Source organism: Apaloderma vittatum, unplaced genomic scaffold (assembly GCF_000703405.1).
Source record: "Apaloderma vittatum isolate BGI_N311 unplaced genomic scaffold, ASM70340v1 scaffold14202, whole genome shotgun sequence".
Lineage (NCBI taxonomy): Eukaryota > Metazoa > Chordata > Aves > Trogoniformes > Trogonidae > Apaloderma > Apaloderma vittatum.
This window is the reverse complement of record NW_009702034.1, coordinates 33295-47110: the sequence shown is the minus strand read 5'-3', so window position 1 is coordinate 47110 and position 13816 is coordinate 33295. Positions and strand designations below refer to the sequence as shown.

The following is a 13816-nucleotide window of genomic DNA, read 5'->3' as shown; positions in this document are numbered from 1 at the left end:
ATGTCCTTCAGGTATTTCCACATGAAAATCATGTTAAGAACGTAGTTGTGACTTTTGCAGAGCACCACTAACTCTTGGGCTAAGAGGAACAGCTGGCAGCATCTTCAACTTCTACATCTTGGAGCTTTCCCCCCCTCACATTTTTAGCCAATGAAATAGTGAAGCACACTTTTAGCTGATTGTCCACATGAAACTTTTGTTATCCTTTTTTCCCTTGGCCTTCTCCTAGTTCTGTTCACCTTTATTAATATATACTATTACTCAATTTAGTTCATTCTCAGAACCTGTAAACTTTCCCTGTACTAAGTGGTCACATTGCTGTCTCAAAACCAGTAGTTGAATCTTGATATGGGCAATCTCTCATGGCATGACTAATCTGAGTAGAAGCATGGAACAAAAATCAATCAGTAACTGATAATTACTCTTAATTGCCTAACTCCTGGCACAGATACAGCCGCTTATGGTGTTTATGCAGGTAACCTAGATGTCATTTTGTCACAATCAGGAGACCCTGTTCCTGCCATGCCCACTATCGCTGCTGGTGGGGACGCAGTGCTTGAGGCTGTGCCTGTTGGTCTTGTTTTTAAACTTACCTGTTTTGCCAGGGATGGGCTACAGTGTGATTTCCCCTGCAATTATGCAGGTAGGTTGAAGGAAAGCGGCAACCTCTTCGCTGAGAGCTGCGCAGTTACTGCCATGCAGCTGGAAAACCACCTCTTGTCAGTGCTTCCCCTGGGGGACAGGAGCAGGAGCCGAATGAGCTGTGGCCCCGTGTAAAAAGACACCAGAAGTGTACTTGCACAGGAGAAGTGTCCCTTCCCCAGAGCCTGCAGCTCTTCCACACCACAAAGTCACTGTCATTGGGTCGCCGTCGCAGAGGAATCACAGACAGAGAAAGGCACAAGACAGAAGCGAAACTGACTGAACTGTCAGCTTTCTCCCTTTAAAAGTAAGGTCAGTAAGAAGTTAGCTAATTTAAATTTATTTGTAAAATGCTATATAATATATAGCAGGAGCACATCAATATGACCAAGTACCACCATTTGGGATCAGTAACAACACATTTTCTGTGAAGAACTAAAAGCAGCAAGTTTCAGAGCAACAAAACTTCAGTACATCTGTACAAAAGGAGGAAAATTTAGTAAGGCACTTCCTCTAGGGTGGCAACAAGAACAGCACCAGTATCCTTTGAGGCAATACAATAGTAATGAAAGTGTTAAATTTTAAACAGACTTACTATGCAAGACAAAGGCCTGGATGCTCCTAGGAGCAGCTTGTAATAACACTGGTCTAAGCCAGAACAAAAACACAGCAGCGTAGTACAAGACTTCATATTTTACCTTTTTGCCAACATTATTAAGGAAAACTTCAAAACTGAGTTAAGGGCAGGGCAAGAGAAGAACTTCCTGCAGTCGTTAGGATGTCTTACTTGTCACGAGCTCCCCACAAGCCCAGTAATGCTTTACTTTGATCATCTTTAGTGATACCTCCCCTAAGAATTCTTGTTTTCTCTGATTTTTGGAGTTCGGGAAGACCGTGCTTACAGGAACTGGTTTCAAAGGTAAAAATTTGACTTGGCAAAGAAGTAAAATACCCGTAACTTAAAAAGTTAGGCAGCCTGGAAAAAAAGGGCAAGTTCTTCACATTCCAATGTATCCTTTTGCCAGTCCTCTCTTTTTCTAACAAACATCTACTAATTTACGTCGTCTCTACACGAGAAGAATCTAGAATTTTTTCTTAATTTAGGACTTACTGTATTAGCATACTAACTATATTTGAAGCCACATGTTAAGAATTCTTTGGATGTGCTGTGTGCTAGCAGCCTTTAAACTTTCCGTAAACGTAAGTTTGTTCCAGTGAAACAAATACATTAATTTCCCATCGTGAATATTTCTCTATACTACAGCCCACAGGTCCAAGTTGCTATACCCACATACACAATGCACTCCTGTCCTTTATAAAATAAGCTTTTTAACCTTTCTCTCAGTTTAAAAAAAAAATCAAAACAGCTTTTAAAAATAATTTAAAGTTATGCTTATTCTGGATTAACTACTTGGTGGTACAACTGTAACGTCATGGGGTCTCTGCCACCTCTAGTTCTTCCACTCGAGCCGATACTACCTACCACTCTCTATCTCACATTGACTTGCGATGATTTAAAAAAAAAGGAAAAAGGAGAAAAAAAAGCTTTTACAGGGATAATAATCTTAGATAGAAAGGCAAAATCAATCTGTTGCTTGTTCTTTTTAAAACTGCAAAGAAAAGACAAAACTCTCATTGTTGATTCTATGTCCTTCAGAGAGGGCAGTGCCGATTCTTGTGTGTGGAACAGTGGCCAATTCAAACGTCATCTCGGCTTTGTTTGGGTTTATACCACTAGCGGTTCCCAACACTGTGTTAGCTTTTCTTCACTGACTGTGTTGACAACAACGTGGTCACGATCATATTGTGTGCCACCTGTAAAGAAAAATTTCAGAGTGGAGATTATCCTTCAAACGAGAGGCACGTACTCCAGGTTTTGGGGCAACTCTAATCAAAGTGCTGGTGTAGACAGTCTCTCCTCTCCCCAAGGCACTGAAAAGATAAACTCATTCTCATCGCTGCCTGCTTTCGGAATTAATTTTGAAACAAAGGGGCCTGCCTGTTCCTCTGCACCACTTCAGTAATTCAGTACCTTGGCTTTTTTCAGCCTGGATAGAAAAGGAAGGAAACACTGCAGTGCAGCCAGGTATAGCTCCAGCGAGACTGTCACTTCCCAGAAGTCACACTGGGCTGTTCAGTTTCCTCTCAACAGTCGTCACTTTGCTCTAAAGATGATGTTTACACGATGAAATAAGTCCTGTTGGCAACGGACAGTACGAGCATGACCACACCAGGGACAAGGGCTGGGACTCATTTTGCCATTATAATCTGGAATTTTGACCAGCTGCATCACAAGTCGCCATACACAGAACATCACCCAGTGTTCACCTGTTTCCACTGGCAGCTGAACACACCCAAAAGTAGAATCAAACCCTTTCTTAGAGGGGCTTAATTTTCTCATGTGCTGCAATACCAAACATGTTCCCATAGAAAAGCGCCATTAGAATTCTGACTTGAGAAACTTGGAAGCAAAGAAACGTTCGACTAGAGCTGAAAGTCAGAGCTGACTATTTTTTTTCTTTCTTTCAGATCTAGTACATGCTGCAGCAATGTAGACATGTGCGTCTCATGTGGTACAACACACTGGGGATGGCAGGCAGCATTTATTCCCACTAGAAGCAGCCATCTGAGCCAGAGCACCAGGACACTCCTACGGACATCGTCATTCCTTCCACGCCCCTGGAGCCTCACCGTCTCCAAATGAGCAAAAGAAAAGCGGGGCAGCTGAAAGCTTATGGCGAGTGTGACAAGTATGAATTCTAGCAGAGCTCTGAAATAAATATGCCGGGCACCTGGAGCCCCACATAGGCAGGCATGTTGAAGAGCTGCAGTTTTGTACTAAGGAAATGCTCATCTCAAGCAGCTGAGCTCTTCTCCCCTTTAGGAATTTGGGGGAGGCTTTCTGATGCCACTGCCCCGAAACAGAAAGGTCTTCGAAAAGGTTAACACCGACACGATTTCCCTCCGTGCTATCACCAGGCAATTACTAAAAACCAGTAGAGATACAACCCTAACTCTGCAACATTCTTGAGAACGGGAAAAGGGAATACCGGGTCAAATGCTCCCACAGGAGAAAAACCTCACTAGCACCTACGAAAAATTACCTTAACTACAAAGCTCAGTTACCGCTGTGAGTACAAAAAAATGTTTTGTAAGTGGTGTCTGGTAGAATGTAAACATGTTACGATGGGAAAAGACGGGGTTATTTTTCAGTGCAACAGGAGACTATTGGACAGAGCTGTGCCCTGGAAAAGCTTCGTGCTACGCCAACCAGACCCACAAGGTGGCATCGGTGACTGCAGAGCTCAACAACTGCGCTCCTTGGCTAAGAACTCCTTACGGCTCAATTTGGGGTCAATGCATCAGCACAACCGGCAGACTCGGATAATGCTCCTGCTAGGCTTTTTCACATAAAAGCTAAACGTACTTACTCTTTCATGTTTATTGTACAATTAACTTTTTTTTTTTTAAATTTAAGAGTGCACCTATACTTTTGATCACCAGACCTACCCTAGTGAAGTTCTTCAGTTATAAATGCAGAATTGATAACTGCTTTTAACATGATTAACTGGAGGCAAGTCAGCATAATAGTATTTCTGCTTGTTTGGGACAAGTCAGAACTGACTTTAGAAAAAGGTGTGCAGAGCCTGGAGTCTTTCTGGTAAGTTTATAATTAATCACTATTAGGGTTTTGTGGCAGTAAAGAGAATTTGTGACTATTTGTGCCAGTGTTGGACTAGGTCAGACACTAAATAACCCTTTTTCTCGCAGTTTTGATAATCATGTCCTTTTTAGTTCTAAAGTGCCGATTGTTGACTCTGGTAGATTTATATATTTATATATATAATTGCTGTAATTAATGTCACAGCATCAATGCAAAATTTATTTTAGAACAGATTGAAAAATTAGCAGCTATACAAAATGACTATTTCTCCCACTCAAAAATGGAAAGTTACATCAAAACATCCAACTGTATTAATTCTGATAATCATTCCATTTGTTGCTTTTTCAGACCTCCTGTGAAACTATGAAAAGAAAGTTCAGAAGCAGTATCTTCCCTACTCAAATTGCTGTGACAAAAGTGTAAGACATGCATCAAGTGCGCACAGATCTTAGGCTGCTGTGGCAGAACTTCATGTTCTCCGTGAACGTACAGCCATTACTAAATAAATGAAAAAGTTTTTTGCATCTAATCACATCGGCATACAAGCCTGCCTTTGCTTTCCTAATGTCCCTTGGCTATTGCACCTACAACTACTATATAAGAAAATTTGCTTTACACAAATTAAAGTTAATGAGAAGCTAGGTTTTTCTTGCTTCAGCATTTTAAAGAATTATATTCACAGTGCCACGTAAGATTAACTGAGGATATCTATAATGAGTGGACACTGGGAATACAAGATAAGCAAGTACTGTGAGTTACTAAACTCTATGTAGGAAAAATGAAATTAAGTCCTAGGGCCTGTATAATGCAGGAGGTCAGACTAGCTGATCGGGTCTTTTTTGGTTCTAGATTAAAGTAACTATAACACCATCCTTAATTTATAGGCACGTTTAGTGCCTATCCTGCTGCAAATACCGTGTAATTAAGACACAGCGTAATGAGATAACACATTTGCTTACCTTTGATATCTAAAACCAGCTTGGGTTTCATCTTGCTATAAATCCGGCCATCTGGACAAACATGCCAATATTGTTTGTCTTCATTCCGCTCAAACGACAGACCGAGTTTAGAGCCAGGAGTTATAAGATTTCCAACAATTGTCAAGCAGCAATCCTCGGCCACCTGCATCATCAGAAAGGCAACAGCAGTTACTAAAAGTGGCCTTACTTCTAGTACCCACAGCTTTTTAATCAGATAGAAGAGATGCCACCAGGAGAGAACCTAGGAACTACTTTCCCTGAAGGAGTGTATTTTTGCCCCAAACTCAGGACTACTTATTTTTCTTTCGTTCCCGTTTTTTGCCGATGCTCTCCACTATGTAAGAACATGAAAATAACGATGCTCTACCAGATCAAAAGGAACAATTAGCACTTGCCTCTGGCAGTGGCCAACAACAGATGCCATGGAAGATTACACTCGTTCTGCTCTTGTATTCAGTATGTTCCAGGTTATCTCTCCCAGTCTACAGCAATTTCCAGCCCAAAGCATTTTCCATGCATAGCTGGTATGTTTAATACTCAGATGGTTGGATCTTAGGGAAAAATCCTTCAGAGGGTGGCAAGACTCTGGAATAAATTGTCCAGAGAAGTTGTGGATGGCCCCTCCCTGGAGGCGTTCAAGGCCAGGTTGGATGAGGCCTTGAAAAACCTGGTCTGGTGAAGGTTATCCCTGCCCAAGGCAGGGAGGTTGGATTAGGTGATCTCTAATGTCTCTTACAACCTCGGCCACTCTATGATTCTATGGTTTCTGTCCCATATGGGAATTTATTAGTCACTACCCACTGAGATCAATGTAATCCTTTAATGTGAGCACCCTTCTGTATCATAATCATTCCGTGGCAAGGAATTCCAAATCTTAACTACTACTATTAAAAATAAATAAATATTTGATAGGCAATTACTAGTTTTATCTGATGCTCTCTTCACCCCCTTTCTCCTCCCTTAAGGGATGTCTTGTCCACACTGTTTACAGAGACTTCAGTCATAATATCCCTCAAACTGACCCCTTTGCAGGCTAAGAAGAACTAGCTATTTCACCCCTTCCTTGCATAGAAGCCCTCCATCTCCTCTGTACATCTTTTTTCTGCTCTTTAATAATTTCTGGTTCTGCAATAACTTTTTGAGATAAAGGACTTAACTGCACAGTACTGAGCATATGAATTTCACAGTATATCACAATAATATTTTCTTCTTTGTTAGATATTCTTTTCCTGGTCATTTGTATTACTTGATTTCAAAACTCTGCAAATATCTTTATGAGTAAAAAAAAGAACAGGCAAAAAATCACGCTCATAAAAAAATCACGCTCATATTACAGCTGTATTAGTAGTAAATTACAGTTAATTATTATACACAAATGTTGATTTTCAGTGGATCCCCACAAGCTGCCTTCTAACTTCTGAGTGGACTTCAGTGGCAGATTAAGCAAACACCCACCTGCCATTGCTGAGATGGCCCTACATTATTAAGTAGGCAGTTTTGAAAAAGCAGTACTTCTTACCACCATAACCTAGAATTGACCTAAGTCAAATGAGTTTTGCAGTTCTGAAATTCTCAGCTGTATCTAAAAATGTTGTCTGGTGGGACTCGGAAGACTCCCAAGCTTACACATTAGGTCCACTACTTCACCCATCTCCAAGAAACTCAGGAAGAGTGGAGAGATCTGAATTCCTATCTGCTGTTCATATCTGTTTCTAACACAATGAGGAGAAGGGCTTTCATATCCTGCTTACTGGTTATCCCACCAGCCTAAAACAGCCCTTCCTTGAGAACCTCAGGTGTACCTCAAGGCACCGTGACTCAGTGAGGTGACCTAAGCTTACAGGAAGAAAAGGCACCAGTTCTTCCAGTGACCTGTGTCTGTCTACGTGCACATACCTACCCATGAGCTCGATTTTCTTTTCAAGACATGGTGAAAACCGATTTATTTATTTTTTTTTGTGCAAAATACACTTAGTGCCGTTCAGCAGAAAGATGACAGAGCTCTCTGAGAGTTCAGTCCTTTAAGATCAATGCTGCCAGCTCGTGCTCTGCACTGAGCAACCTGACTGCTACACTGCATGAGCTGCGGATCTTCTGTGTGCAGAAAAACTGCTTGTGAGATACAGAGACTGGGACAAAACCCAGGTGTGTTTATTCAAAGCCATATGAATACCCTGCTGTCTTGATATGAGTACTCTCAGTGAAATGCTGGGGAGGCACTATCAAACGAGAAGTCTTTTGTATGCGATAGTAAAGCTTTTAGCTTACTTTGCATCACTTTGCTGTTTGCATAAATCCCTTTTACTACTGCATATGTCCTGCAAACATGTCCAAACAACGCCCCAGCTTATTAACAGTAAGGTTCTTCCCTCCAGCATAGATGACATAGTTCTAAATGGCTCCTTTGAAGTTATACAATCCTATAGAAAAAGTTCACAGGATTCTTTGCAGTCAAGCTGTTCAACAGTATTAAAGTAACTTAATTCTCTTTGGCCAGCATCCCTACCTAAGACTGTTCATGCTTAACCATTATGAACTGCACCTACCTCTGCTCACCTCAGTGCCAATTCGTACAGGATTAGTTTTATGGACTGTGTGAAACACAGGACTTCATTTGGGAACTTGTACAGAGAAATGAGAAAAGGGATGAATTTGACTGATACAGGGGTGACCAGAAATAACCAAAAGAACCCCAAAGAGTAGGCTTTTATATCTTTAAATCTGCCTGAATGTAGAAGAGGATATAACCTGCATTACACTAATTGACCTACCACAAGGTACGCATAGTTCAAAATATTATCAAGAAGAACATGTATTTTAAAGGTCTCCCCTGCTTTGCCACTTTTGTGGTATTTTCACTGTGGAGAAAGAGGGCATAAACGTGGAAGGAAGTCATGAAGAACAAGACAATGAACTCCTGGTGGTGACTAAACTTACAAGGCTACTATTCTTTAGAGGAAAAGTAAACAATTACTAAAATCTCTCTAAATTTCAAATACATCAAAAAAGGCATCATACAACTAGTTTGTATCACCTGAAAAAGCTCGTTCAGTGGGGGAAAAAAAAAATCTCCCAACCCTACAAAAAGATTATATTACAGCTGAAATGGAATAGGCCTACAAAATAAATTAAGATGGGAATTAAGATAGGAATTGAATTCAGTGGCCCTACCATTGGAGAGAAAAAGAAAATTCACATTGAACTTGAAACTCACCCGGCACCTTATGAATCCATCCTGATAAACCCAGATTTGATCATCTGAGTCTGCGTCTTCTGCAACCTGTATCCTGAGCAGGTTCAGGTTTTCTAAGTTCCCATCAGCTGACATGAATTTTCCTGTTTCCTTGTTTCGAAGCCTGAAGTACACACGTTTCTGCAGAAAGCAACAGAACTCTTTAACCACAAGTCTCGACGCAGAACACACCCTGCTCTGGTTAATTTCAGAGCAACTGCCGTTCAGTGCTGGACCCTGTGCCTCCCTCTTTCTTTCAGAAAGCATAACACTTCTATTTTAGAACATAATCCTGAAGTCCGTAAATATCTAGGACAAGCCAAGCTTTGAGAACTCACCATTCCGCAAGGAGAGTTTTAAGCTTTCCTATGCACCGAGATCAGCCCACAGTGAAAAAGCTAAAAATTTTTAATTCAGAGCAGCACCAACTTCTTCTCTGCTTTCACTAAGGGTCCACTTGGGCAGTGCTGCACATCTCACCAGCAGCCAGGATCCCACAGTCCTGCTGCGCCTTGGCACACATTAACATTTCTGTTTAGATGAGCTCTCAGGCAGGGCAGTCAAAATACATTATCCTGAACTCTGCTTGAGGCTATACAAAGACAACGCTATGACAGCAAGAAAATGCATTTGGGTACAGGTATAAGTAATCTGTGAATTAGAAAAACTTGTTTTCCTCAGTAAAATACAGCTCAGTGAGAACGTCAAATGTTAGAGCCCAGAGGACTGCTGCAGCACTGGACCAAATCATTTGCTGCGTATTTAAAGAACAGAACAAAAAGGACACCAGGAGAGTAAGTTCTGCACTAGGCTTGCAAATTATTCTGCCAAAGTGAAGAGCAGGGAAGGACTTCCCCTTCGAAATCAACGCAAAATCACTCCAAATTGAAGTATCCGCGTTTGATGACCAGTTTTCTTGTTGTTCCAAAAACAACGCAGGTAGTACAGAGAGTATGCTAGTGACCAGCCTGGCACTAACTATAAAACAACTTAAAATTATATATAGTAGTTATAGCCATTATTTGTTAAAATAATCTAGCCAATCCTTGTATGCTGTCTTCTATACTTCGGTTTAAAGTATGCTTAATGAACAGTTTAAGCAGCAGAAGTGCAAACCCATTCAGCATTACCAAATAGCTTTGATTACAAGCGAAACTGTAGAGTGATTTCTTTACACAGTTGCCATTTCTGAAGCTTTGTGATGTGCAACACAGACTGTAACATTCCTTTCAACTGCATAATATCCCCCCAGCCCCGTTACAAAATATAAATTAGTACCTGACAATGTCATATCAGAGCCTACTCACCTGTAGTAAAGGTCTCAGAGAACCTATCTGACAATAGCCACTCACTTTATACCAATCTGGAATTTCGTTTGGAGATAACAACATCTGACGCCCCCTGTAATTGCTGTGCTCATAAATTATCCATCTATGAGAAAAAGGAAAACCGGGGGAAAAAAAGAATGCTTTTACTCCCAAATCCTGCTTTGGAATAAATAAATGGGTTTAATAGTAATCTGTTCCACAAGGGACTAGTGTTCAGCTTTGGAAAGCCAACGACCATCTTTTTAGTAGGTCTTCAAAAATAATAAAAGTATGTCCTTATTTAGATCAGCCGCATTAAGATAAGTACACTGGAGTTCACATTTTAAAGTCTAGTTATTTAAAAATTACAAGCTGAATGGAACAAAGCATTTTCTTGCTTTAAAGGGAGAACCCAACTTTTAAACATCATCTGTTTTCAAGAGGTACTGTGACTCCTCATGGAGCATATATGCACATGCTACATACGTCGTATGTGCTAAATAGCTGCATGCGCAGAACCAGGAGTTCTGTGTGTCTTGCGATGGGGAGAGCAAGATGCAGGTGCAGATTGCAACAAGCAAATACTGGAACTGCAACAGGGTCAAGTTCTCCAGGGTATTTTCATAGTTTTTACTTCAGAACACCTTTCTCCTTAACAAATACCTCCAAGGGGGGGAAATAAGGAAAAAGCATTCCCTAGACACGTCCAACCACACTTCACCTGTCAGAATGTGACTTGTGCTTCTCTACTACTGGCACGGGCAGAGAACTACAATTGAAATTGTCTGCAACACCGTGAGACTTGTATTTACACTGCTCTGCTGGGACTGCCCAACAGCCACTGGTTTTTGAGTACGTAAGCACTCGAGACGTACATTCTCCTGTTACCTCCTTTCCTCTGACTGATATTTCAGTAGGTATCTATATCCAGAAGCAGCACAGCCCTCTTCATTTTGGCGCTTTTTCACAGCCTAAATACACATCTATCCCCTGGTATGAAATTAAGAGAATTGTAAAAGGATGTCTCTTAGCAAAGGAAGAAAAGATGAAAACCTGTTCCATAAGGGAGGCAGTTGGGGCAAGGACATCCGTATTTTGACATATTTCAGCTATAATGAAAACAGAATTTTCACATTATAGTCTATAGGTTTCTAGTGATCACCCAGAAAATACAAACATATTCACTGGACAGGAAACACACACAATTCCTGACTCCATTATCTGGAATTATGGTAACCATGTTCCTGGGAAAGAAATACCTTGATGTTTGACTTCACAGAATGACAGAATCATTATAATAACTTCATGTTATTTCATATTGTGAAAGTGAGAATCAACCACAATGCCATTATGGTGAAAGATACTGAAATCTCAGAAGACTTAAGAATATGAATCATATTCCTTTTCTGATGACCTTTATGTTTCAAACTTCAGTTCACTGTGTTAAGGAAACCCTTTGACCAGCTTATCCAGCTGGGGAAAATGGTTTGCTCTATAGAACTGGTATTATCTACCCACTTGAGGGCAGTCTTAAGCTATCCAACTTGAGCAACTCTAGCACCCTGGAAATTCACCTCTTTAAAAGAACGTATTTAAATACAAAGCAACAGTTACATGGATCTTTCATTAAAAATATAAGTTTTCTTTAAGTTAGAAAAAAACTGAACTTGGGGCAGTATCTTGGAAGTAGAGGTTAACACAAAAAAGAGGAAAAACACAAAAAAGAAATTTAACAGATCTGCTGGAAAAAGGCAGCACAGTAGTTTTCAAAACTCTTCCAGACATTTTTTAAATCTCATCACAGACTATTTTTTTTACATGATCTGCAAAGTTAATTTAGAGAACACAACTGCCTAAAAACAGATAATTAGTGTAACTGCTCGATTTACAAGTATGAGTGTCAACCAATTCCTGAAGTAAAAATGATCTTATTGTAGCACTGCATCCATCATATCCAGGTAAAAAGGATGAACACAAAGATTTATTAAAACATTTTGAATTTATGACACATGACACAGATCACAAACTGAATGATTTTTTTTTGACCAAGACCTAAAACCAAGAGCATGTAAGGTGGTTTTAAGGCTGCTGTGCAAGCTGGATTTTGTAACAAGCCATGAGAGAAGACATCAGTTTCCTTGTGAGCTTTATTCAAATTCATTTTGACTTCTAGCACAGAGCACCAGTCAGTGATAACACGTTGCTGAACCAGGATGTGAAAAAGTTCTGTAAAAAAATGCAGTAATGCACTGCATATATTATGATATTCTGATCTTATACTCCTTCGTTTCTAACACCTGTAATTTTGCAGAATTTTACATCATTCTAAAGAATCAAAAAGTGATTTTAAAACTTACGTGCCGCCAAGAACTTGAACTGAAGCTATTCGAGGATTGTACCCCAGGAACTGGAGATTTAAGATTTCTGTACTGAATTCGATTTTCTTTCCTTGGAAACCCACCTTTTCAAAGAGAGCTATGCACGGCTCAGACAGCTCCTGCAGAAGGAAGATAAGCACTTTCATAGGCTGTTAGAAGTCCAGATGGTAACTAAGAACATCATTACTCCACACAGCCCTTTTATTTCAGAGGTTTCTTCATGACTGTTTTAAGATCATAGACTCTGAATAATGTTTTTGCTCTGCAACAGATTACTTAAAAGAAATTTTTAAAAGCACTAAAAAGCCCTTATACAAAACACACAAGAGTTCTTCCTGCTTGGAACGTAAAAATTCCTTATCTTAAGGCACACTCAAATCTCTGTCTCTGTGGTTGATTCTTGCATATCGTAAGCATGTTAAAAACACATTTTAATTATTGCCATATCCCTCCTTCATTGCATTAAACCCCACTCATTGTAGGAATTTTCATCTTCAGATCTGAATAAATAGTAAGATAATATCAATTTCTATAGCTTCAAACAATGACAGCCTTGTCAGCACTGCTTATCACTTATTGCTCTTATTTTTCATTCTTATGGTAGATTATGGCAACATCAATCTCTGATCAGACAAGAGCTTCAGGAGTCATACTTCTGAGGTGAAATTCTTGACAAGCAGAAAACTATAACATCTGAATCCTCCAAACTGCTGTAGGGAGGTGATTCTTCTCCCTCTCTGTCAAAGTGCTTCTGGTGTCAAAGGGATTCTGCTCACATGACGCTCCCTGCGTCACTGAATCCATTTAAAATGTCTTCTGGATAACGAACCTCGGATTCTTTTCCATGTAGCCAGATAGCTGTAGTGGATTGGAAATATTCTCTCACAATTAAGGCTTTCCCCTGGAAGCTGGGAGGTAAGACTTTGAAATCCCTCAGGGTACAGTCAGTTCAGCCCCAGTACTCAGCTGTCAGTTTACACTCACAAATAGAAACGACCCTGCCACTCCCTCTTCTCTCAAGTCTTCCAGCAACAACTGCCTGAAACCAACGCCATTAGCCAGAAGAGCTCCTTCCTGCTGGCATCCGTTCAGCGTGTTCAAAACACAGCGACTGGATCGGGAACGCCCGACAGGACGCGAAGTCTCGACAGACTCCCGGCTGGCCTCAGGCATGGAAACAGGCCCTCCAAAGGCGGCTCCATAGGCGCACGGCGGCGGCTATCGTTAGGCAAGACCTCACATCTACTCATTTCTAGACAGGGCTTAAATTCCGCTTTCATCTTCCTTTAGAGGCTGAAGGCCCTGGATGAAAACGTTGCGTGAGCGTCACCATTATCTCCACAGCACCCCAGGTTATTGCCCAGCAGCTGAGCTCTGGTTCCTGACGGCATGCACGCTGCTGGGCCACAGAAAATGCCAGAAAAATGCCTTTCGGCTTACTCCAAGCTCAGAGTATGCTCATCCCCACCACGAAAGGTGAACACCAGTTAGACTGTCATGCATCATCACAGGTGAAGAGCCCAACGGGAAGAGTAGCACCATCTTTTGACGATGTCCCAGTGTCTGTGACCACTCCGCCCTGTTACAGACAGGTACCTGCACTCCCAGACACA

The 13816-nt window shown here is 40.8% G+C and overlaps 1 protein-coding gene across 1 annotated transcript in view; it reads right to left on the bottom strand.

Moving 5' to 3' along the window:
- Positions 1-2368: 2368 nt before the first annotated feature.
- AIM1 (absent in melanoma 1) overlaps positions 2369-13816 on the bottom strand; it is a 43782-nt gene continuing 32334 nt past the window's right edge. Inside the window, exons 17-21 of the mRNA XM_009879386.1 lie at positions 12183-12322; positions 9826-9949; positions 8501-8659; positions 5266-5428; positions 2369-2457 (exon numbers count right to left, since the gene is read on the bottom strand). Of these exons, the coding sequence (XP_009877688.1) occupies positions 2369-2457; positions 5266-5428; positions 8501-8659; positions 9826-9949; positions 12183-12322 (675 nt within the window). The remainder of the gene's footprint in view (positions 2458-5265; positions 5429-8500; positions 8660-9825; positions 9950-12182; positions 12323-13816) is intronic.